At 40.7% G+C, this 24,808-nt stretch overlaps 2 protein-coding genes across 2 annotated transcripts in view; one reads left to right on the top strand and one right to left on the bottom strand.

The window, feature by feature from the left end:
- Window positions 1-3,753: 3,753 nt before the first annotated feature.
- GJB7 (gap junction protein beta 7) lies at window positions 3,754-10,607 on the top strand. Its single transcript, XM_054629605.2, has 2 exons — window positions 3,754-3,799; window positions 9,132-10,607. Exon 2 carries the CDS (start codon window positions 9,152-9,154, stop codon window positions 9,953-9,955), a length of 804 nt encoding a protein of 267 aa, XP_054485580.2. The 5' UTR covers window positions 3,754-3,799; window positions 9,132-9,151; the 3' UTR covers window positions 9,956-10,607.
- A 5,080-nt stretch (window positions 10,608-15,687) lies between these two features.
- ZNF292 (zinc finger protein 292) overlaps window positions 15,688-24,808 on the bottom strand; it is a 49,361-nt gene continuing 40,240 nt past the window's right edge. The window contains exon 8 of the mRNA XM_054629603.2: window positions 15,688-23,778. Within this exon, the coding sequence (XP_054485578.2) occupies window positions 16,609-23,778 (7,170 nt within the window). The 3' untranslated portion in view covers window positions 15,688-16,608. The remainder of the gene's footprint in view (window positions 23,779-24,808) is intronic.

Genomic DNA, 24,808 nt, shown 5'->3' with positions numbered 1-24,808 from the left:
CACACTGGCCAACCTCCATCCCACTGAGATCTCCCTAGTTAGCCAGGGCTCATGATAAATGGTGGAGAGGGGCTTGGCAAGCTCTTCAGCTCCCTCGCTACCCTCAGATGAATTCCATCTGGTCCCACAGACTTGTGAGGGTCCAAATGGCTCAGCAGTCCACCAGCTACTTCCTCTTGGAGTGCAGGGAGTCTGCTCTGCTCCCTGTTCCTGACTACCAGCTCAGGGGACTGGTTACCCTGAGGATCACTGGTCTTCCTGTTGAAAACTGAAGCAAAGAAGGCATCAAGTACTACAGTCTTCTCCTCATCTTTGGTTACAGTGTTCCCCTCTGCAGCCAGTAAGAGATGGATATTTTCCTTGGCCCTTTTTATGTTGTTAATGTATTTATAAAACCACTTCTTATTATCCTTCACAGCAGTGGCCAAATCAAGTTCTAGCTGAGCTTTTGCCTTTCTTATTTTCACTCTTCATAACCTAATGACATCCTTGTGCACTTCCTGAGTTGCCTGCTCCTTCTTCCAAAGGTCATAAACTCTTTTTTACCCGAGTTTCAGTAAAAGCTCCCTATTCAGTCAGGTGGTTTTCTTCCACCCCAGCTCATCTTCCAGCACATGGCAATGGCCTGCTCCTGGACCTCTGAGATTTCCTTCTTAAAAGTATGTCCAACCTTCCTGGATCCCTTTGTTTTTATGGGCTGTTTCCAACTCTGTGAGCCATTGTCCTGAGCAGACTAAAGTCCGTGCTCTGGAAGTCCAAGGTAGAGGCTTTGGTGATCCCCCTTTCTTACTTCACCAAGGATCAGACATTGTTATTTTGTGGTTGCTGTGCCCAGGATAGCCACTGACCATCACACCTCCCACCTGCCCTTCTCTGTCAGCAAGCAGCAGGTCTAGTGGAGGAGCACTGCCCTGGCAAGCTCCCTTACCAGCTGTGCCAGGGAGCTACCTTCCACACACTCCAGGAGCTTCCTACTGCTCTCCACTGTGATGAGCTGCCAGCAGATATCTGGGAAGCTTTGCATTACCTGCAGTCCAGCTCCAAGCTCTGGCACCTTTAGTCACCCTCTGAAGGCATCAGCTTGTCTGGGGACAGTCCCAAGGTGCAAGTTCAGGCACATGTGTAGGGCTATGTGATAGTTTCCTCTCTGTAAAACTACCAAACATTCACATCTAATTCCCAGATAAAAGCCACAGTAAGTTTGAACTAATTAAATTATACTATGAATAAATTAGAGTGTGAACAATTCATTTAAGAGGCAAGGAGTTCAGTCTTTCTGCATATTTTGTAATGTTACTCCACAGAACAGCCACATCCCAGGTGAAATTGGCCACCAAAGCCCTGATATGAGATGCATAAGGCAGGGCATAAACACTTATTCCATTGCTTAGTTATTGAGAGTAACGTTCTAGGCTTCCTGGTGGGGAATGGTTCAGCTGTGTAGGCCAATGTGGGTACTGATTACATGTACAGTAAACAAAACACATTTCAATAAAAAAACCCAGGCTTCACTTGCTTGGGAAAACCACTGTATGTTGAAATTCTAAGAGAAAGGCTTTTCTGAGCATTTGTGTAATGTATTGTTGGGAGACATGTGTGCCTAAAAGAATATGTGTGTTTTGTGGACAGCTGACTTGCCCAGGAGAACACAAAATGCAAATCTGATGTAAAATGTCAAAGAGCAAACCGTGTGAGTTAAGGCTCACAGCATACATGTCTTCAGGCTGTGCTACTGTGAAAACACAGAGTGCAGCATCTGAGCTAATGCCAATGAGTGCTCAAAAGCAATGCAGATAAATCCTACAACTTCAAATAAATGCCAGTTTCCTCATATCTTTCTGATGATACAAGCTGCTTTATGGTTCTGGTTTGAGCTGTGTGCCAGCAGAGATGATCAGGTTGCACTCATTTAGTTTGTATTACCTAGGAGATAAACAGTTCTCATTTTCCAGGCATAAAATAGTAACTCCCTTTCTCAGAAATGAGCTGTTGATTGTTAATTCCACTAGAAAGCTGGGATCCATCTGTAATCATTCACTGGGGCACAGGTAAGTTAGATTTTCTTGTTATAAAATTCAGTTTCACTGAATGAGAAGTTGATTTTCTAATATTAAATAGGATTGATAGTAGCCTCATGCAAGGGTCCCATCAGCCAACATAAACCATGGATGTAATCTGTTTTTTGTTGCACTATTGCAGTACTTCATAATATTACAGAGTTAAAATCTCTGTGATGTGGCCAGTGACAATTTATTGTCCAAGTGGAAATCTTTTGACTTTGTCAATTCTTTTTATTATTTTACAAGTTGACTAAAGTGTGACAATAGTAACAGTCGCCTGAATGGAGCAAGAATATTTATTAATGTTGAAGGTCATTTGCTGTGGAGGGAGATTTTTGTTTACATCAGGAGAGCATGGTAGTGGTGGGTTATCGTTTGGCATGAAGGTGATGAGAAATGAAGTCACAGTCATGTAGGTGAGATAGGAATATCATGGCTTTAAAAAATTAAGTAACTTTAGCTACTTCTGAGCTTAATTTTTTAAAAATACATCATTTACCAAGTAACAAAGAAAACAGTGAACTGTTTCTGCCCTCTCAAAACCCATTCATTGCTGCAGAGAAGAGACCACAGCAATTAGCAAAGCATTACACTCAGCAGCTGCTGGTTTTTTAAGTGATGTTTGTGGTTTCCCTAAGTACAAAACAAGATGGGATTTTGACATATTTTAGAAATTGCATTTTCAGGAAAGTGAATGTTTGGCAACTAAGATCCTGAAGCACAGGGAAAAAAAGGAGTTTTGCCCCAAGCCACTGCAGAAACCCATGTGAAAGTCAGATGTAAAAGCCAAATCAACCATCTCCAGTATTGTGCTAAATGCCCAGCTGAGCCATCTTCCATCTAGTGTTTCCTTTTCCTTCCTGTAGCTGGTTGACAAATAAGTATCTAGGCTAATGTCTTTACATACCACATGTCTATTTTAAGCCCTATTTATTTCTGCTTTTAATATCACGGTAGTTAGAGGTTTATCTTCCAGTGGACCAAAGAGTTTATTTCTTGCTCCAAGGAGTTAAAAGTTAATAATAGGCATGAAACAGTGAGAGGTTACAATCAGCAAGCTAAGGCAGGTGAAAGCAAGGGACTGGGCTATGAGAGACCATGGCTCTTTTCTTAGCTCTGCCTCTGATGTGCTGAGTGATGCTGGATAAACCACATCTGCCCCTTGAGAGCGCGTTTTCTCTGCCTAGATTGACAGTGTTTGTAGGGGAGGATGCCCTTTCCCCATTACCTCTTAATGAAGGGTTCATATCAATGAATTTCATTCTAAAATATCTACAGTGTCTACTTTTTGTCTGCACATGAGAAGAGCAAGGTATTGCCAGTATATTTACCTCTGTCATTTGGGGGCATCTCCTTCCTCTGGAAGCACCTGAAGGATGAAATATGTGGGAAAATTTTGGCTCACATCAGCCTTAGAACCATGGGCTTTGCTGCATTGCTGACAACTAGCAGTGGTCATGGCAGAAGTGAACAGCTTGGCCAGGACACAGACCCAGGAGGGCTGTGTTTGCTCATGGGTTGTCAGGTTCTACCTGGCTTGCTTTTGAAGAGACTTAAAAAATGAGTGTCAATACTACATTAATGTTAGAGCTTTACTTATTTAATGAAAAGAGGTGAGTTGTCTGAAGAAGGCAAAGTTAATTTTTATGTTTCCTGTTTTCTCTTGCTGACTCTCTCATAAGGACCTGGAGATAACCGTGGCACTCTCATCATTGAGCAAGAAGCAAAGTCATTGCAAGGTTAGTGACTTGTAGCAAGAGTTTATCAGCTCCTATTGCAGATGTGCAATAGTTTGCACAGCTGGTACATGTGCAGCTTGGTAATGTGACTTTGAATCAAGTGTTACTGTTCCTTGGTGTTCCCAGGAGGATTCCTGAATCCCTCCTCTTCTCTAGCAGAACACTGAGTAATGAGAGCAGCATGCTGAGGGGACTAGTGGAGCTTCCATCAACTTAAGAATAGACTGAACTGCCAGGAACAGTTTCTGCACAACTAAGCCTTTTTAGGGCCAGAGAACAAAGCAAATCAGTGTTTCTCAGCCTGTGGACCTCACACGTCTGGTAGTCACTAAGGAAGCAGTAGGCAGTCCATGAAACAGACTCAGCAACCGTAAAATGGATGCATGCCTCCTTATATCAACAAACAGAAAAGATAAGGGCAAAATGCAGCTACTAAATGAACACCTGAAGATAAGCTTCATTATTTGTTTGGTTGTTTATGGAAACCATTGTGCTAGTACTTGTTTTTTCTTTTCCTCATAACACTGGGAGGATCCTTGATGTTTGGGAAAAAAAAAAGTGCTGTGATGATGTTTTGATTGAAGTGTAAAAAATAAAGGAGAGAATGGACTCTAAAGATTGCTACCAGCCCTGCTTTCTTATGGTCCTATATCCTCTGTGATTTCTACTTCTGCTCTCTTCTTTATCATGTTTTGTCACTATTTATGGTTCTCTTTCTTCCTGTTATTAAAACGAAATAAATAAATAAAATCAATAAAATAAATAAAGATAAGTTGTAGGTGCAGCAAATACTCCTCAGCAATGTTTAGATCAGAAAAAAGAGCTCTTCCATCTCTCAAACTGTGAGGATAATTTAGCTTGCTTGTACAGACTTGATAGATCCACTGTTCAGAGGCTTGTGTTCTTTCTCTTATTTTTCACTGGTCCATCTCCATTTCCCAAAATACTGTGCCTTTTTCCTGTAATTTGCCAGCTCTTTGAGCTCCAAGTTGCCTGCCCTTTGTGCCTCTAACACTGAGGATGCTTCCCCACTTCCTCTTCTGTTATTCAGTTTGTTCTTGCATTTTCTTGCTTTCCTGTCACTGCCTTCTGCCTGCCATTTTCCTCCACACAAAAATACCTTTTCTGCTTTTAAAGTAATTAAATTAGCAGAGCTGATTGAAATCTAGGTGAAGTAAATCTCTGAGCAGTGCTTTTCAATGGATGCATTACTCAATGTACATTAGCCAACCTCCTGTAGGCATCAGTGAATGACAGAAATTAATATTTGATGAATATATTCAACAACAATAGCATTATTCAAACACTTTACTCAATAAAGTACATTCAGCACGCTCAGAAGTTAATGGTGCATTCAGGTTACTCTGTTTGCTCAGCAGAACACGTGCCCAGCCCCAAGGGGGAAAATCAAGTCACTGATACATGTGAGGGAAGTGGGGTGGGAAGCCTCTTCTGGTCATTTGTGCCTCTCATGAGCAGGACAAAATGTGTGTGTATGTTGGTGGGGGTGTTTAAATCCCATATAGGGAATAAAGGATGTATGTGATGAGGAAGAGAGATTATTGGCTCTATTTCCTGACTGGCAGATCTTGTTTTCATGCTTACCACTCACACTTCAGCTAGTAATGAGAAAAATCAACATATTTCTAATCTTCAGCTTCTGTTCAAACTGGGGTGTGCATGTGTGTATTGAGCAGGGGGTTGAAGTAAGTCTAACCACAAATCCCTGCTTTTCACTTCTTGCTCCATTTAATGTTTCCTTGAGTACTTGGTGCAAATAAGCTTGCTTCTACTGTTTAACTCTGTCTAATGCCTCCTTGGTAATTTCCAGTAGAGGCTAAGTCTCTTTTGTGGTCTTTATGTCCACAGTGCCAAGGGGATCCCCCTTTAATGCCTTTGTAACTTTCTTAAAACTTTGAGTAATTTCATTTTTAGCTTCAGCATTGGACATTACCCCAACACAAATTGATGTCATCTACATTTCCCACAATCTACTCAATTTCTTTAGCTAGATTCCCTTCTTGACTCCCTTTGTTTCTTTCTGTACAACATGAACCTTCTCCAGATTCTAAGGTTAAAATCTCTCCTTGGTTGCAAGGATTTGGATCACACTTTTCCTCTCTTGTCCTTACATTAGCCAGAATATAATTTTGCTAAAGCATCATGCCCCAACACTACTCAGCGTCTGCTGCCATGTGTACTGCCACTTCTTGAAGCGTTAAAAAAATACCACTGTCATATTTTTCCTACTGCCCAGCTATGTGCTTACTGGATGATTTTTCTTTTTTCATTGTCTGAATCCTCACCTTGCTCTGAATTTCATACAGCCCACTTAATGTGTCTTCTCTAGCCTGAGCTAACTTGACCCCTCATCAGTCTTGTGCCTGTGCTGTCCCTCTCTTGTTTACCTGTTGAGTAACTCCTTGTCTTTGAAGTCCATTTTCTTTTTTTTTTTTCCATTCCATGTGTTCTTTGCAATGCTTCAGTGAATTAATTGTATTTTCAAAGGATGCAAAAGCATCAGTTAACGTCCACATCTATAGCAACAGTGGTCATGAAGCAAACATAACCTTTCCAAAGCACATTTGCAGCTCCTTTGAACAGGGGAGCTGTGCTAGTTACAAACAGTACTACAAAAGAGGCTCTGTGGCCCTTTAGGTTTGAAGCTGAAAGTTGTTCTCTACAGCCATTTCTCATTATCAAGTTAAGGCTGCAACTGGAAAAAATATAACCAAAGTTCTGCAGACCTCTGGCTGCAGAAGCGCTGTGGGCCACAAAACTGAAACGCAGTCCTTCAATAAATTTTAGTTTCTCTTCAACAGAGCACACAGACCAGGAAACGCTTTCAGTTCTGTGGAATCCCTGATGCCTTATTACTAAACATCTAGGTAACAGAATGTGTTGCTCTCTTTCAAATTAGCTTTGCAGGAATTTCATCCATCCAATCTTCTGTCTGGCTGGAATTTGCCCCTTGCTCAGGATCTGTTGACTTTAGTCAAATTCCTCGTCCCTGTTTTGTTTGGTTGGGACTTCTTATTCTCCTTTATATTGTTCTTCTCAATGTGGGATTGGCAAAGAAAGTGTAAAGTTGTTCTTTTCTAATCCCTTCTGCTGCTCAGTTAAGGAAGTAGCAGCTCAGCTTTGGGAAAAAGAGACCTCGAGGTAAATTTCTCAATCTGTATTTCGGGATAACCACGGCCTGATTTCCACCAGTGTTGGTTCCCACTGACTTTTGTGCCTTGCTGGTGACCCAGCATATCTTTCATTTCTGTTCACCTGGAGGCTCAGAACTGGTGGAACTCCAGCCATGGATTGATAGGTAGAATCAGGCTTTTTACATTAGAAAAGGATGGTGCACTTATAGTGGCCATCAGCAAAAGCCCCCTTGCAGCCACGCTTGCTTTCCATGGAATAACAAAATTCATAATTCCCTCCAACAGTCCATGTGCACATCTTAAAGCCTCAGAAGAGGCCTCTTGAGGTTTTCCTTCAAAACTCCAGAGGACAGCTGATCCACAAGATGCACATGCATGTGCTAACATTGCTCAGTGAATGCTTTGTTTCCTTGCCTGTGATTTATTATATAGTGGTAATATATACCACTGGTGGTGGTGTGTTCATGTTTGCTGTTCAGCTCCTTTGAGACTGTTGTGACTGTGTATTGCTTATTTAGAAAGCATTAAAGCCTTGAAGCTTATGTCTTCAAAAGTTTGATTTAAACTTCTGCTTGAACTCTGTTTGTGGAAGACAGGAATAGCTCTTTAATGAAAAAGTAACCACACTGCCAAACATATTTAAAAGCACAGGAGCATATGTCTGAAAGGATATAAGCTGGCATTTCCCTGTTATCTTTTTTATCTGCAGCATAAAGGAGTAGCTTGGTAACCATTCTTGGCAGTGTAAATCAGGAATATATAAATTTCTGCAGCTGCCCCTCAGCTCCTCAAGCTAGTGCTGAGCTCTGATGGTAGCAATGCAGGACTATCCAAATAACCTTGCTTCCCTGCAGAAGCCTGACCATAGGGCTGCAGAACGAGGGACAGCAAAAGAAGCAGTGAGCTTTCCATGTGTGTTGAGCCTTACAGAATCACAGAATCATTTAAGTCAAAAAAGACCTCCAAGATTGAGTCCAACCTTTGACCAATGCCCACCTCATGGTCAACTAGACCATGGCACTAAATGCCTCATCCAGTCATTTCTAGAACACCTTGAAGGGATGGTGACCCCACCACCTCCCTGGGCAGCCCATTCCAGTGCCTGAATACCTTTTCATGAAGCTTTGTGATGCTGCAGCTACAGCAGGATCAGTGGGATTTGTGTGTGCCACTGCAGCCACAGAGGGGTCCATTTTCTCTCCTGCTAGGCAGAGCTTGCAGAAGCAGAAGTTGCCATGCGGACATTAAATGACATAACACATGGAAACTTCTGATTTCCATCCTCACCTCATGTCTCCCAGCTACTCTGTGTGCCAGGAATGCATCCACTGTTTGCTCTTACAAACAAAGGAGCTTGATACCCCCAAGGATACAGTCAGACCTGGAGATGGGGCCAGGTGCAAAGGTGACTGTATATTCTGGGTGGGTACCTCAGGTCTCCTTTTGACTCTGATGAGTCTCCCTGCCAGTGGCTCCTTAGGTAGCTCTTCCAAAAGAAGTGTTCTAGAGTTAGGACAGGGGAAGGCTTGTGCAGATAAGCAACTGTAACACACATGCACACAAAATGTGCACACATATTTTGGAGTAATGGTAAGAAATACGACAAATAAAATCCAATGAAGCAGGAAAATATTTAAAATATTGCGCAAGTTTACCCAAAAGTTAGACCACAGACAAAAAGCAATCAATTTGCATTTATGCGGTCAACTTAGTATGGGACACTTGGTTCCTATGCATAAATGCGAAAGTGAAATCTGACTTGACTGTGTGTAGTATCTGCATAACTGACAGGGCTAAGTTGAGTGCAATTCAGTGGCAGTGCCGGCCTGAACTTGCCAGAGAAAGCCCTACCTGACAGGAGTCCCTCAGGGAGAACAGGCACATTTCTTACAGAGGACAGCTTAACAGAATGATTAGACTTCAGCCTAATTGACAAAATGTATTTAAACAGCAAATAAATTTTGTTCAATAGCCTCAGAATGTATCAGAATTATTAAATTATCAGAAATAAGATCAGCTTGTTGTTCTTATTTAAATGCTTAATAATATTAAATTACTTCTAAATGCTTAATAATTTTAAATTGTTTCAGCTACTGGTTATATTTCATGTTGAATGAATGTCTCATTTATCTTCACCCAAGAGGATGCATCTCTCTGATCTTGTGTTTCTTTGATAGAGCACTTCCATCTTTCCTTGATGAGAAAAATGAGCTGGGTGTTCTTACGTGATCTGCTGAGTGGAGTGAATAAATACTCAACAGGAATTGGAAGAATTTGGGTAGCTGTTGTGTTCCTGTTCCGCTTACTGCTTTATGTTGCTGCCGCAGAAAACATCTGGAAACATGAACACGATGAATTTGAGTGCAATATCAAGCAGCCTGGTTGTGAAAATGTCTGCTTTGACCATTTCTTCCCTGTCTCTCACATCAGATTTTGGGCTTTGCAATTAATCATGGTCTCCACCCCTTCACTCTTGGTTGTCTTTCATGTTGCTTACAGAGAGAACCGAGAGAAAAACCACAACCAGAAACTTTACAAAAATCCAGGAAAGATAGATGGTGGATTGCTGTGCACTTACCTAATCAGCCTCATTTTAAAAACAGGACTTGAAATATTTTTTCTTGTTCTGTTCTATAAATTGTACAACGGATTCAAAATACCACGTCTTGTGAAATGTGACATAAAACCATGTCCCAATACTGTAGACTGTTATATTTCCAAACCCACAGAGAAAATGATTTTCCTCTGTTTCCTGGTGGCAACGTCATGCCTGTGCATTGTATTAAATCTAACTGAGCTGAGTTATCTGATGTTCAAATACTCCGTAAAATGTTATCTGAAGAGACACGTGAAGAAGCAGCAAGGCTCAAAAGGCAATTGCTGCGAATCAGAACTCATCAGGCACAACAGAGCAGCAGCTGCAGGACGACTCCACAACAGCTCATCATCTTTGCCTCTGAATATGCAAGATGAACATGAAAAACATTCCCCGCTGACTTGAAAGAAGGCTGGAGACCACCCTCCCATTACACAAGCTGTTTTTGACAAATTGCTTTTCCAATCAGTGCTTTGCAGAACTATCCTTTGAAAGGATAGTTACATAGGAAATGCTGTTTCTCTGTTAGTTCCCCATTACTTGAGCTGATAAATTTGGTTACATTATGTATGTCGTACATAGAATCATTGAGACCTTTTCATGTTGAAAAAAGAAATGTAGAAGTTCTGAGAATTCCATGAAGCTTTAATACAAACACAGATGCTTATGATAAATCATGCTGAAACAATTGCTCAAACAGTTGTGTACTGAATATTACACAGAATTGCTTTGGTACAAGAAAAAACAGGCATTTTATATGCAGAGATAGGAAGAACATGGGACTGATTAAGATGAACAGCAAGGGGTGTACAGGATTTGTCAGGTGGGTGGATCAGACCTGGTAACTGCTGAAATGGCAATGGCAAAGTGCTGGCATAGAGTGATTGCTGTGCCTTGAAGTGAGCTGGATAGTCACGAGTCCACTCCATTGTACTATAAAACATCTCAAAAACAGAAGAACCAAGAAGAGGTAGACACATCTAGTTTAGCCCATGTGATAAAGATTTGGTTATTTAGCTGTTTGTGGAGCACCTCCTTCTGGAATTGAGCCTTTACAGCTATTAGGGTGTTAATAATCTAAAAGTATCCTTTAAGAAAGGCACTTGCTCAAACTTGTGCAAGCAGCATGTGCCAGGGTACAGAGTTAACTCCTGGTCACCTGCACCAAGCAGCTCCCATGTCATTGTCTTCTGTTCTGTGGCATTTAGGTGAACAGATCATTCCTACTTCCCTAGGATCTGAATAGAGAAGTGCAGACCACAAAATATAGCAGAACAATACAGTAGCCAGCAGTCCCTAGTATTAAGTAGCCTAGAATCTGGTCCCTTTAGTAAGGCTGAAAATATGCTACTCCTTCAGTAGATTTCTCTGCTGCAGAGGAACACATGAAATATAAAAATGTGAAAAGCCTCTAGTAGAAACAAAGTAAAAAAGAATCACCTGTTCCCTCCCCCAAATTTCAAAGTACCTCATAAACACCACACACCTCTGCTCTTTGTTATCTGCATTTTTTGGGCTAACAGGAAAGGGACAGAAATCAGCTAAAACATGTCTTCTGTTGAACCTAGGCTTCTAAGACAATGGAAAGTAGTGCCTTAAAACATTCTTCAGGGTAGTGTTCTCTTTCTGTTGTTGGAATGAAAGACCTTTGAGCCTGATCAAAATGCACTGTTTAGAGAAAAGCACCAACTGAAACGGAGCTGCCTGAATGCTGATCTAATTTTATTGTTTGTGCCAGAATAAGGAGGAAGAAACAGTGGCAAAAGCAGGTTAACTACTTTTCTTTTTTTTTTTCCGAGGCCCCCTCCGGCCCCATGGCTTTGGTTACAAAGCATTACATTTAATGAGTAGCAGGTACAGAACAAAAGTTAGCAACTAATGAACAAGCTATGCACTTTTGATGGTGATTTTCAAGGTAGGGTTTGTTGTTTGTTTGGTTTTTTCCCTAAAATAAACCTACTTTTATCAAATATGGGAAGACATTTGCTGCTGCTGAAATTAGCAGCAACAGCAGTCCCTCAGATATCAGCTTGTGGCCAGATAGTTTTAACTCTTGATTGATGCTGAATCAGTGCTTATATAGAGACAGGGCACTTTATACAATTCAGAACATTTTCTGTTAAACCTCTACAAACACAGAAGACTCATGACAGAAATGCAGTTAGAAAGTCTTTTGCAGCTCCTGGACACAGCCCATCAAAGAGTGTCTGAAGCAAAACTGCCCATGAACCCTGTGAAACTGCAACTGCTGCAGCTTAAGTAACTGAGAATAAACCCCAAAATTACCTTGGCCTGTCTGGACCCTCATGCATCATTTTATTAAGACAAGGGCAAAACTATAAAATACAAAAATGTTTCTGAAATATCTGGGTTTTAATAACTGTGGACAGATTTTTAAGAGCACATTATTTATTGAAAACAATAAATATTTATTCATTGTTTTTAAGGTAAGGTTTATTTGATAGAAAATGAAGAGAAGCAAACACAGTTTAGCCAACACAGGTTTCTGATAAAATTAGTGCATTAGCAGCTCTCTAATAAAAAAGTATATTAAATCAGGGCTTGAAGGGTTTTAAAGACCCCCTGAAGCTCAGTGGCTGGTCAGAGATTACCACTTAGACCAAAAATTTTCCCATCAAACAAGAACTCTAATTCTTTGAAATGGATATTCAAAGTTTTATTTTTAATTCTGTCTTCCAACAGCCAAGAAATTATAAATAAATTCCAAAATCAATGTTTTGAGTCTTGGAGGATGCTTGATTTGACAAAGCCAGTACCTTACATGAGAAATATTATGAAAAATTATTATGGACCAACTCCACATAACCCGACTCACTCGCAGCAAATAGCCAAGTAGCCTTCGTATCATGTGCTGCAAAATTTGAGTGTTTGACATGGCTACTAATGAAAAGGAAATGAGCATCACTTAACCTGAGAGAACAGAAACCAATACATCTGCTTTCTGAACCCTTGCTCTTGGCAACCATTTAGTCTTTTACTGCCTCCTTCCCTTTCTCCGCTTTTATACGCCTTTGTTCTCCAGTTTAAGTTTCGCTTATCCATGCACCCCTGAAGGCATTTGCTGTTACATTTTTGGTTCAAAGGAGTTTACAGGTTTGGTCCCTAAACTTCTGAATCACTCAGACTAACATTTTAAAAAATTGAACTCAAGTGCTATGTTCTGCAAGGATATAAGCAATTGATAGGAAGCTGCTCTGAGCCCATACTGTAATGGAGAAATAACATAATCACTGCATGCATGTTCATACAAAAATATTTACCTCATTAGTATTTCAAAACATCCCTGCAAACATCAAAAGATCTGTGTCTAACATAGACTCTAATTTTCCTTAAAATGCAAGTAAGCTTCTTGCCTTGGGACAGAAGAGGTTTGAAAAAAAAGACACTGACAAAATATTTTCCTATTTGCTGATAGTTTCTTTCCTCTACTCCCTTCTCCAGTACCAGTGGCCCCATTTCCTATCCCTTTAATTGTATCATCTCCCTACCATGTCTCCAGGCAGGGCTGAGCAGAGCATGAGCAGGTGCTTCTACAACGTGGGGACCTAAACCCCAGCGTAGCCTGTCCCTGCCCCTGTCCCTCCTCCCCTGCACACAGGTGGGAGCCCCAACCAATTCTTTGGCACAGAAACTAATTGCAACAATTAGCCAACTACTTGCCCCTCACCCAACCCAACAACTGATTCCAGTGCTGCTTGTACAAGCATTGCTCACTTACTATCCAGCATCCCAAACCAAATGGCCCAGCAGAATGCTCTAGAAGCCAACGTCTCCCCATCCTGCTGAGAAGGACTACCCTGAAACATGTGGGGATAAACCCACTACTCTTATTTACACTGAATTAGGGCTCAGGTAATAGCAGATTTCTTTACAGACATAGTTGAGTACCAGAGGCTGACTGTCAGTTTAAAGGTGTCTTTTGATCACAAAACAGTCCATGCTCTGCTTCCCCATCAGCAACACCTGCAGCTGTAGTCAGCACATTCCTGATGGCAACATGGGGCTTCAAAGAAAGGACCTTGTTTGAATGCTCCACAGTTAATGGGTGACAATTCTGGAAGGCAGAGACATAGAGGAAGGAGAAAGAAAAGGCAGAAGACAGGGAACTGGGCAGTGAGGGCGAGAGCATCTTTAGGGCACCCCAAAGCAGGCTGAAGTGCTGCTGGTACATTTGGCTCAGCCACCTGGGAGCCCCATCCCACTCAGCAGCCCCGAGGGCAGGGCTGTGGCTACAGGCCCAAGAGAGGCTGTGCTACAACTGCTAGGGTGGGAGGTTTTCTCTATCACCCAAGGTAAAACATCTGAATGCAAACACCAAATTTATCTCCTCGGGAGTTTCTGTAGGTGGCTTTACAAACCAGAGTACCCTCTGCAGTCTGTGACATTTTAAATCAGACCCTGCCTTTGGTACATTTTAAGCTCAAAATACTCCTGTTTGCTATTTAAAAAGGAAACAACAAACCCCATACTAGCTTACCTGTTGGACAGGCTGTCAGTAACCACCTAAAAGGGAGTGTGCCATGGAATGTACTAACTATATGGGTATAGCATCTGCTTTAATTGGATTGATTGGGATGAGACAATATTAAATATTTTATTCTCAAAAATTCAGATCCAAATCAGAAATTGCTTCCTGAATACTTATGGCATTGGATTTTTTAATCCTTTTCTCTTTTTTTAAATAGCATTCTAGTATAACACTGTGTAGCTAAATAGTTGTATACTATTCTCAGTCCAAGAACTGCAAATTATACAGTATCAATCATTGGGAATGTTGAAACTATTCAACTTACACAACACAAACATTCTTCTAAAGACTAACAGTTGCGAGGTCTGTTGACAGTGGCTGAAGTGGTTAGGTACAGCTGAAAACAAGAGAATTCAGGTGAGCTTTGAGGATCCTCTCCTGAGGATCTCTGCCCTCTTCTCCCCTGCAGAAGTTCCCCGTACAATCACCGTCGCTGGTATCCAACAGCAGCTCCATCCAGGGGGACCAGCAGCCTCTGGCAGGTAGAAAATGGCACTGTGTACTTGTAATGATTATAATGATCGCTCTTAGAGTCACAATACAAGGGTTTGTTTTGGTTTTATCATTCTCAGACTGCACCTTTGATTTACTAACGTGGCATAACAAGAGTTTGGTCACTTGGGAGGGATGGAAAGTGAGAGGAGCTGACGGGCTCTGTTCAAATGGAAGCACGGGCTTTCTGCGAAGGTAAGCAATTTAGCACCATGTAGCAAACCAAGGGCTGTGCCCCAGGTCAAATGCCGCTGCTGTTCACACATAATCCTCACTCTCGCAATAAGTCACTTCATTTGGTTGTAGGAAGGTGCTCTCTGCACTGATATTTAGGAAAACTGTCAGAGATTCCAGGTGAATAGCTTACAAGCAGTCAAATCTAGCACTTAATGCAAAAGCTTTACACAGCAAGACAAGTTTATAGAAAAAAAAAATCAAGCCAATTTCACCCAAGATAAAGACTGTTTTATATTACTGAAGGTAGGTCACATCCAGTAACGATAATAATCCAAGAAAAGTTTTTAGTACCACACAATCCAGCTGGCTGAGTCAAACATAACCACACATGAAAACCAACACTGAAGATTCCTGGGTACTGACAGCTCCCACCAATGCATTCACACTTTTGGTTACTCAACAAACGGGATACCTGTCATTTCAGTTAGCAGCATACAGAGGAATTGCTCCAATCCCGGCACTACAAGCAGCACCAGCAGCTTCTGAGGCTCGTTCCAGTGTGGAAAAGAGAGGTTGTGACTGGTGCCACATGCAGTCAGCGAGAGGCAGAGGAGCGCAAAGGGAGCCCATGCCACCAACAGAGCACGACCACCGAGTTTATCTGTAAGACCACCATCTCACTTCCCTTTCAGAAAGTGCCTTGTTTATTTAGTTTTTAATGGTATGGCATAAGGACTCGTGTATTTTATAGATAGATACCAAACTGGTATTATCAAAATAAACCCATCTGTTTTATAAACCCACTATTTACAAAAACGGTTTCTGAAGTTTTTTTGTTTTGTTTTGTTTTTTTAACAAAAATTAAACTATACACCAATCTAAGTTACAGAAACAAAAATAACCTTTATAAGATCACATGTATAAAACAAGAAATGAAATGTGTTTTTATTTAAGGCAATACTGGGCTACTTCACAAATCACCACCTCAAATATATACACTGCTCCACACTACTAATTTTCTATCACATTCACAATGGATTCTTTAATACCAAATATTGTTTTAAATCTTCAATGTAGCAAACTATTTTTATTCACATTTCCATTTTTATTATGGAATCATAAATGCTTTGTAACCAATTAAAAGCAATGAAAAATGTAGCTATAAGAAAACTATTATATTTATGTGTTAACTACATATGAATATCATCCATAGATACTGGATGTTAAAATTTACAAAAATGAGAGTGTGTCAGTACGTTTAACCTATGAAATGTGATCTTATCCAGCTTTTCTTCTGTAAATAAATGTTTTATGCAAAATAAACTGGATATGGCAGACTTAGCTAGCTTTAGTTCAAAAGTTCTTAATTTAAAATGATTAAAGGACAGTTTTAAAAACTTGCTCACTTAGTTACAAATTAAAAGTCCGAATATAAATGTGTCATTTAATAGTTTAGACTTACAGACTGCTGGTGGCAGCAAATGATTTACAATAATAAATATATACAAAAAAATGTATCTACAAATAAAGAAAATTGTTATACATGAGAAGTAACCTGGTGAAAGATACCAATCACAGACAACTCACAAAGATTTCGTTTATGGAAAGGACAATCTGATAGAAAGTTGAGGTCTTGATCAAGTATTTACAAAACTGAAGCAATTACTTTCTTCAAGTCCCATAGGGATAAAAACAAATAAGACATTTACATGACTCATGTCATGTTTTTTGCTAGATTAAATCACTTCAAAATAAAAGAGCTCCACAGTTACTAGCATGCTTGATGGCTTCCTATTCAAAATAAATTCTATTACAGGTCATGGTTAAACACATTAGGTTTTCAGTATTTTGATTCCCCTTCCTCAGTACCCAAAACAATTACTTTTGCAGCTATAACCTCTGGATTATCCTCCCAACGTCCTTCGAGCTTTCTCAAACTGACCACAGGTTTCATTTCCTGAAGCTGCTTCAACAGACGCTCAGTGCAGTCTTTAAGAGTCTTGTCTAACACTATCTTTACATTATCACCACATGGAAGCTGTGATGGGTTGGCAAACACTACAAGGGTTTCAGTTTCAGAACACGACCCAGAGACGTTATCGCTTGCTACGGGGGCCTTCTCGCTGGCTTTCCGAGAGTTTGAATGGGATCCTTTTTTGGTTCCACTGCTATGGTATTCTCTTTCAGAGTTTTTCTTTTGCTTCACAGCAGATTCTTCAAGGAACTTGAGGAACGACACTTCAAAACCCATTGGCTTGAACGAGCTCCAGTCAAAAGCTGCAGGTTGCTCCTCGGCCGTTTGAATGGCAACAGCAGTCTCTTCCTCCTTGTGCAGGTTACTCACACCACTGGGCAGTGCCTCCTCTGTTTTCTCAGCTCTCTTTCTCTTACTCTGAGATACATTTTTTTCTTTATTTGCTCTTTTCAGGTTGTTTGATTTTTGCTTCTCTGAGGGGCAGGAGCTGGTCTCCTGCAAGTCACTATTTACACTGGAAGAGATTTTTGCTTGATTTTCAGCAGTTGAAGAATCCTCATTAATTAGTTTAGTAATGAATAGTTCTGTCAGTTCATCCACTTCATCCTTCTCACCTTTTTCAGTTTCCTTTTGTGATAAGGTAGTTGTGCTTGAATCATTATTGCTCGCTGTCAAACTCGGTTCAGGCTCTTTCACATCAGTTTTTTTATCAGTTTCCTCCTGCTCACAAGAGGCTTCCTTTACTTGGGAGACAGAGTGTTTTTTAGATACAATAAGAAGATTCCTGTGTTGGGAAGTAAAAGCTTTGGACAGTTTGTGACATTTATAATGCCTTATTATGTTACTTTCACTTGTGACTACGGACGAGCATCCCTTTATCATACAGGGATACTGAGTTATGAACCTGCTGGTACATTCCGATAAGGCATCGTTTCTGGCCTTTATTAAATACACGTACTTGCCGCGCTTCAGTGAATAAGCCTTATTTTCCTGAACCTGTATTCCTTTTGAGTTTTTGTTTTCCAAGTTCACATTTTTCTTTCGTTTTGTTTTCACTGACAGCCTGTTGCCCTCTTTTCCCGATCTGTTTTTGAGTCCTCTCTGTTTAGACCTCAACGGTTTCTCCTGATTTGCTTTGCTTGAAATGTTTTCCTGGCCTGGTGTCAGCCTCCTGGGTCTTATTAGATGATCTTTATGCCTGTCATTATGTTTGTTAAAAATATGCCTCAAGAGGTTAGACCTAGTAGCATAAATACGGTCACAGCCTTCACAGTCACACTTGAACATGCCATCATCTTCTACTTTGTTTGGCTTTATCTCAACACTGTGCTCCGTCTCAAGATGCACGACATAATTAAGATACGCTGTAAATGAAGACTTACACTGAGACTGGTCACAAAAAAACCTTCCCACCTCTGGAGCTGATTTCATGCTTCCAATTTGCTCTGGGGTCATGTCATGAAGCTTCATATAATGCTGTATCAAGCTGGTAACTTCCTGGAAGATACGAGAGCAGTCATTCACCTCACACCTGAACTCTCTGACAGCAGGTTTGGTTTCCACTTCCTCACGTTCCTCTCTGCCTTGCTCATTCTCCTCCTCCACTTCAGCAGAAAAAGCAGGGAGGTCTGATTTGTGCACAGCCTGGTAATGAAGAATGAGGTTTTGTTGTATTGTGAAAGCTGCAAAGCAGCCCTGATGGACGCACCGGTACGGTCTGTAAGGGCTGTACCTAGTGGGAAACTCCAGAGATTTTGTTACAGGCTTCCTACCATTCCTCTCCTCTTTCTCCTTCCTGTGCTTCCTAGCCTTGCGTACTTTGGCTTGTTCTTGCATACCATCAAAAGATGCTGGATTGTGCTGCTCCAGTGGCACAGAAACCACCTGGGGAGGTTTTTCCAGTCTTTCAGGAATATTATTTTCTGGTAGAAGTTTTTCCAATACTTTTACAGGCTCTACAGCTTCCTTTATCTGAGTTTCTTTGACCAATGGAGCTACAGTTTTGTTTTCTATTACTAGTGTCTGCACAGTTTTTATTTCAACAGGTTGTGGGGCTGTGTTTACGGTTTCATTTTGAGATCTTCTGCCATAAGGCCTCTTAATTTTTAATTTTACCATCTCCTCTGTTGTAAAATGATGTACAAGCTGACAGTGTGCTCGGAGATTAGAGTTTCTTGTGAATGTTTTTGGACAGGTAGCTACAACACATTTGAAAGGGGCATACTTCAGTTGATGTTTCTTTATTTCTAGTATCATTTCTGCAGTGTACTGATGGATCTTGCCATAGTGTTTAAATAATGCGTCTTTTGTCATAGCACTGTAACTGCAGCCAGGATTCTGACATACAAAAGGTTTATTAACTCTATCACTAAATTGAATGTTACTTGCCTCTGGAGATAGCTGGATGAGGGGTTTATTTTCAAGTGATACAACAGGAACTGCTGGTGCTAGCTTATCTGCTGGAGGACACTGAGAAACAGTCTCAGAGATTGGAACAGGAGAATCATCTTCCAGCTTCAGTTTTTGCAAGCCTTCCAAAATTTCTGACATTTGAGTATCATCCTTGTGAGGTATCTCAGCCTGAGCAGAGCTACCCTTTGCAGCAGTAACACTCCCTGTGTGCACAGCAAACTGTGTAGAAGTAGGTAGTTTTACACTGTGTGCTGAATTTTCTGAAGCAGCCTGGGTGTTATTTACTTGCAAGTTCTGTCCTGAAGCAGCAACAGTATCCTGAATTTCAGTTTTCACCTCAAGCATCTGTGAATTCATAGCAGTTTTAATTATTTCCAGGGTTTTTTCGAAGTTCTGCATAACACTGTCCTGTGAAATCTGTTGTTCCAAATTTGCCTGCACACAAGAATTTGCAGCCATCATTTGGGAATCCCCATTTTCAGTTTTTACTGTTAAAGGGGGCAGAACTGTATGAGCCTCAAGGTTTGTTTTGAAATTATCTTTGATACTGGCCATGAATAACTGATTGTCAACATTACTGAGTTTCTGTGCAAGGTTTTCCACCACTGTTTGAGAGCCACAATTTGCCAGCAAGTTGGACTGAAAACTTTCTCCCTGTATTTGCATGTTTCCTTCAGTGCTTTTGGTTAGAAGTCCCATTACTGTTGCATTGTTTACTGCTAATTTCTGCGATGTGTTGGGCACAAGCAGGGGTGTAGGTGTTTTTCTCTTCCTCTTTGAGGAGCTGGTTCCCTTCTTATTCAAGTTGCTTGATCCCGAATTCTTGGGACTACTTATAACTGAAACTCGTGAACTGTTCCCTGCAAAGTTTTGTGCTGCTGCAACAGTGTTAGAATATGAGCTAGGACACAAGCCATTTTCAACAGTCTTTAGCATTAAGTCCTCTGTTGCGAAAACAGGCAAAGTCTTGCATTCATTTAATGGAGGAATTTTGGCATTGAGGGTCCTGTTTTGGTCTGTCAGCAGGGTACTGGGGTTACAGACTGTCTGCAGCAGAGAGGGCGTGGCTGAGCTGGGGAGAACGGCTGCATTCATCTGAGTTGTACCAGAGACACAACTTGTTGTAACCACACGTGGAAGTACTTCTGTGTTATCAAAGCTACTCGGGATGCCTGCAGTTTCCAAGGCTTGCTTTATAATTTGATTACCTTCCTCATTCCCACTGGTATTAAAGTTAGTCACATTGGCCCGTGGAAACATAGTCTGCAGTGCAGAACGATTTTCGGCTGCAAGTAACTGGAGGAAAGATGGATCTTTAAAACACGTCTCTGGATTGAAGGCAGACTCCGGAGGTTGCTGCAAGTTTAATGAATTTGAAGAAAGAATCATACTGGCAAGCAAAGATTGTCCATTAGCCTGCAGAGCTTCTGGAGAAATTTCTGATCCTTCAAGAGGCTTACAGTAAGACCTCTTGGATAAGTGACCACCAAGTGATCTAGGATTAGTAAAAACTCTGAAACACCTGCTACAGATAAATTTGCCATCTCTAATTATTGCTGGCCACTTTGCTCGCTTGTTATGCTTTGGCTTCCTTTCTTTCCCATTTGAGCCCCTGCCACGATCTTTTTTCACCTTTTCTGAAGCTGGGTGCTGAGAACTAGTTTCACTGAAGTTATTTTCATTACTCAGTTGTGAGGGAAATATTTGATCAACGCTCTCCTCTTTTGGGAAGGTAGAACTAGCGTTTCCTTCTAGTTGCAAAGAAAAGTTATTTGTGTTATTTTCCAGTTGTGAGAAGACTGAATTTGGAGGATTCTCTGCTGATGAAGGAAATAGAGACATTGGACCATTTTCTGCAGGCAAAGGAAGAAAAGGATCTGAACCACCATCAATATTCAGAGGCATAACTGTTTTTGCCAGATCATCCAACTGGGAAGGTAAGGTTGCAGCAGACAAATTTTCCATTTGTGAACACAAAACACTCTCAGGCTCACTTTTAATACGAGCAGACAAATTTGGATTTATGACACTTTCCACTATAGGCAACATAGGATTCGCTAGATTTTCTAGGTGGGTTGGGAAAAGAGTACTTGAGACATGCTGCACTTGACTGGAAGAGGGGGGATTCAAATTTGATTTGTTCTGTGCAGTAAAAGCAGCACCACTGGGATTGCCCACCTGTGATGGCATAAGATACACAATCTTCCCATCATTCGGCACGTTTTGGAGATTGCTGGATTTCCGCGGTTTCTTATTTTTACGCTGCATTTTAAAAGCAGCATATTCATCAGGGTGGGCTGCCTTCATGTGTTTGCCAATGCTCTGTGACGAGTTGTACGTTCGAGTACACCCCTCAACCTGACAATTAAATTTCTGAACTGGGGCTGCTGGTGACACAACTGGAACTAAAGAGCTATTTATGTTAGGCTGTGATGGAATAAATGTAATACTTTCTAAAGTTTTTAAAGGCAGGTTATATAGATTAGCTGCAGCTTTAATACTGTCTTCAATTTCAAGTTTGGAAATGGGTACACCGTTTCGATACCCTGTCTGATTCTGCATGCTGAATGGATTTACAATGCTCACTTGTCTTTCCAAGCTTTTTGATTCAAGGGCTTCTGGTTTTAATGTGTCTGAGGTGACAGTCTGAACATTCTGAGTCTGGCTGAGACAGCCTTCCTCCTTTCTCTCTTGGAAAACTGGAAGACAAGAGTCAACTGATGGGCACAACTGCTGGACTCCAGGTTTAGTAGTATCTACTTTACTGGCAGTAGCAGCCAATTTACCTCTTTTCACAAAGTTATCTCGGATCTTCTGGTTAACAACAGACAGCTTAATGCTGCCCGCTGGAACTGTTTCTTCTGTTTTTATTGAACCCATAGGAGACTGCTCTGAACCAGCATTAGGCAAGGAATTGCTTTGCTGCAGTACACTCACTGATGCATTTACACTTTCATTCCCTACTGGTTCTGCTTTGATTTGGTTCCAGATGTTTTCTCCTTCAATGAAACTGCTTCGGTTTTCAGCTGGAGGAGATGTCAATTCCTCTTTAACTGCAACTCCATCAGTACTTTCATTAGCTTTAGGAGGCTGACTAAGATCAGACTGATCAGTTTGGTTTTCAGGCTGCTCTTCTTTTTCAGGCTGCTTGTTGTGATCCTCAACATGCTTCTCCAGTTCGTTCTGTGAGCGGTACACCTTCCCACAGCCTGTGACTCTGCAGGTATAGGTATTATAGTGCTGTGCTTCATGATCATAGAGTAAATAGGCTTCAGAAAACACTCTGCCACATTTGGGAAACATACACTTAGCTCTGAAGACTTGATGCTCTCTCCTATGGGTCAGCAGCTCAGCATAACTGTTAAAGCCAGCCTTACATTTCATCTGTATGCAGATATAAGGCTTGCTGCCACAGTGCATTTGTAAATGATCATTCAGGTGAGTAACACTTACAAAATGTCGTCTACAGTACTGACAAATCACTTTTTTGCTCTGCATTTCAAGAAAACGTTTAGCTTCTTCATTATCTTTATGGCCCTTTGCGTGTGCTATTAGATTTTTAAAATATTTAAAGCCTTTTTTGCAAAGTGTTACAGGGCAGGTAAATTCATTAACAGGGGGTGGCTTTTGAACTGGCACTATCTCTGGTATGTAAGGTTTATCTTTGTCATCGTTTTCATCATCTGAGCCATCGTTATCATTAAACACAATAAAGTCTGTTGAATAGAGGCTGTTCTTCTTAATGGGTCGCTGCTCCTGTTTGGATACAGAATTCGTTTTCTGATTCTCATTGGCAGTTGCTATTTTAGGAGGTCTTCCCAGTCGCCTCAGTGGTTTCATAGCAGCCAATCTCTCTTTGCTAGATTTTTTCACATGCAAAGTTACATGGGGAACAAAGTTTTCTTTAGAATTAAAATTTTGGGCACAAATAGGGCAACTGTAAATTCCATCTTTATAATGTTTCTGTGCATGTCTAACTATTCTATGACCTAGGAATTCCTTGTCACATAACACACAATACTGCATGTAAGCTTGCCAGTTCCTAAATCTAGCTGATATGAACCCCCTCTCTCTGAGTTTTTTGATTTCTCTCTTTTTCTGCTTTTCATCTCTGATACCCCTAAGAAGGCTGGTAGCCTCATCAATGCCAGCAAGGCCATTCAGAGAAGTTTCTTTACTATCTTCTTGGTCATCCTCAGCCTTCTCATAAACTTCACTGTCGTTCAGTTCGTCTATGGATGACACAATGGATGCCTCCTCTCCCATAAGTGCCAGACACTGACGCTTCAGAGTTTTCCAGTCCCAGAACTCTGGATCAAAAGGCCACTGAGTTTTCAGTACAAGTAAGAGCTCACAGCGCAAAGAATTTGGTATTGGAAGATTCTCTTCATCGTACTTCTGGTCAGGCTGATTATATAGCATTTCAACAGCATAATACGCATCCACAGTGGGTTCCAGAAGAAATTCACTCAGCTGACAAGCACGTTTCACCTCCAAATCATCTGGAAGTAAGCAGGAGATAGTCTTGCAAATAGATATCTTGACATCTGCATTTTCACTGGATTCCAAGCGCAATGCTTTCACACACAGTTCAATGCATGTTGCAAGTCCAGCACCATCAATCTGTAAAGCAAGACTAATTTTAGTAAGTCATTTTATCTAACTCTTTCTATACTTTTAAGTAAAAGATGTCATTATTCAATCATAAGTGTCAGAAAAAATGCACCTGGCGTTCACAGTAATACTTTTTACCTCAAGAAACAGAATGGATTTTCCTCAGATGCTATTCCTTAAATTGCATAATTTGTCTTCATGCTACTAAAAAATGTTGAAGTTTACATACAACTTAAAGACCAATTAACTGTATGTCCTGTCTAGTTTGAGCACTTTTGGACTGTATGTTAGAGGCATTCGGTTTATATTAGAACAATATTGAGCCTTTTCCTTGGAATAAAGCCTATCAGTTGTGCCACAGGTATTTGAGATGAGCTTCTATGAAACATCAACTTAACACTGGGTAGAAATCAAATGGCAGAAACTGCTACAGGTAAAGAAAAAAACACGTGATCTTCAGAAAGATCTATAACTTAGAGATCACTTAAAGTAAAAGCTTTACTTTTATTTTTAAAAATTATGTCACTTCAAAGTCAACTGACCTCAACTGAACACACGGCTTCAGTCCAACTGAAAGCAGTGAGTGTAGTTACATTTTGTTAAATGTTCCATCATTTGAATGTTCTACAGTCATGTGGTCTTTACTCATTCATACCCTAAGGCAACACCATTTACATTTACATTGACTTTACAAGCTCTTTATGCTGCCAGGGATGCATGAGAGGGGCTGTGGCATACATGAGAATAAAGTTCAGCAAATTTATGAATGTACAAGTCTACTACCCACATGGTCTCCAATTTCTGCCAACAAGTAAATGCTCAAATGCTCACTGGAGAAAAATCAATATGGCACAGAGCAGGCAGAGATATCAATATCACAAGACTCTGTGAAAGTCATTTTCCTCCCCCTCTCTAATTCCAATTTATTTCACATCTTACAGGGGGGCAAAAAATCTTTAAATTTAGAAGCCCATGATTAGCTGTACCAGAACACTGAAAAACAAAACCAGGAATTTTTATTCTTAGAATTAATTTCCCA

Source organism: Agelaius phoeniceus, chromosome 3, assembly GCF_051311805.1.
Source record: "Agelaius phoeniceus isolate bAgePho1 chromosome 3, bAgePho1.hap1, whole genome shotgun sequence".
Taxonomy (NCBI): Eukaryota; Metazoa; Chordata; class Aves; order Passeriformes; family Icteridae; genus Agelaius; species Agelaius phoeniceus.
This window is presented reverse-complemented; position numbering and strand designations above follow the sequence as displayed.

What these genes read in the sequence shown, in the direction of transcription:
- GJB7 (XM_054629605.2), top strand. Translation starts at nt 9,152, where the DNA reads ATGAGAAAAATGAGCTGGGTGTTCTTACGTGATCTGCTGAGTGGAGTG.